Genomic DNA, 695 nt, shown 5'->3' with positions numbered 1-695 from the left:
TGACCCAGCGCCGTTGGGGACGGGCAGCGCGCGGCCCCCGCGCAGGCAGAGCTGCCAGCAACGCTCCGCACCCGGCGGGGAGCGCGCGGCCCCACAGACTTACTTGTTGCTCATCATCAGCACCTCCAGCTCTTTGACGTTGTGGACCAGGAACTTCCTGAAGCCCGTGGGCAGCATGTGCTTCGTCTTCTTATTGCTGCCGTAGCCGATGTTGGGCATCAGGATCTGCCCCTTGAACCGCCGGCGAACTCTGTTATCGATACCTCTCGGTTTACGCCAGTTGCGCTGAAGAGATGCAGAAAATATTGAACAATTACAAAAGAAGATCAGAGTGGAAACACCTGCCTCAGGGCGAGAGCTGCAGCCAACACCCCTCCAAAGGCATCTGCCGTGCCAGGCTGTCACCCGCTGTTTCAACACTGACCCTCTGTGCTCTCATTCGTCAGGGACCCGGCAGACACCCATGTCCCACTGACCCAGGATTCGTTTCCTAAGGAACTTCCAGTGGCTTTTTACCTTGATCTTGACATAGCGATCGGACTGATGGCGGATGAACTTCTTGGTCCTCTTCTTGACGATTTTAGGCTTCACGAGAGGTCTGAGGGCAGGCATGGCGGCTACAACAAACAGAACCAGCGTGAGAAGGGAAACGCGACACGAGGGCCATGGGTTCCTGCACCTGCAGCACGTGTAGC

The 695-nt window shown here is 57.4% G+C and overlaps 1 protein-coding gene across 1 annotated transcript in view; it reads right to left on the bottom strand.

Moving 5' to 3' along the window:
• RPL32 (ribosomal protein L32) overlaps positions 1-689 on the bottom strand; it is a 1432-nt gene extending 743 nt beyond the window's left edge. Inside the window, exons 1-2 of the mRNA XM_010162847.1 lie at positions 517-689; positions 104-285 (exon numbers count right to left, since the gene is read on the bottom strand). Of these exons, the coding sequence (XP_010161149.1) occupies positions 104-285; positions 517-612 (278 nt within the window). The 5' untranslated portion in view covers positions 613-689. The remainder of the gene's footprint in view (positions 1-103; positions 286-516) is intronic.
• Between the last annotated feature and the right edge of the window lie 6 nt (positions 690-695).

The sequence above is a fragment of the Antrostomus carolinensis genome, unplaced genomic scaffold (genome assembly GCF_000700745.2).
Source record: "Antrostomus carolinensis isolate BGI_N321 unplaced genomic scaffold, ASM70074v2 scaffold42502, whole genome shotgun sequence".
Lineage (NCBI taxonomy): Eukaryota > Metazoa > Chordata > Aves > Caprimulgiformes > Caprimulgidae > Antrostomus > Antrostomus carolinensis.
The sequence above is the reverse complement of the archived record's forward strand: the minus strand, read 5'-3'. Positions and strand labels throughout refer to the sequence as shown.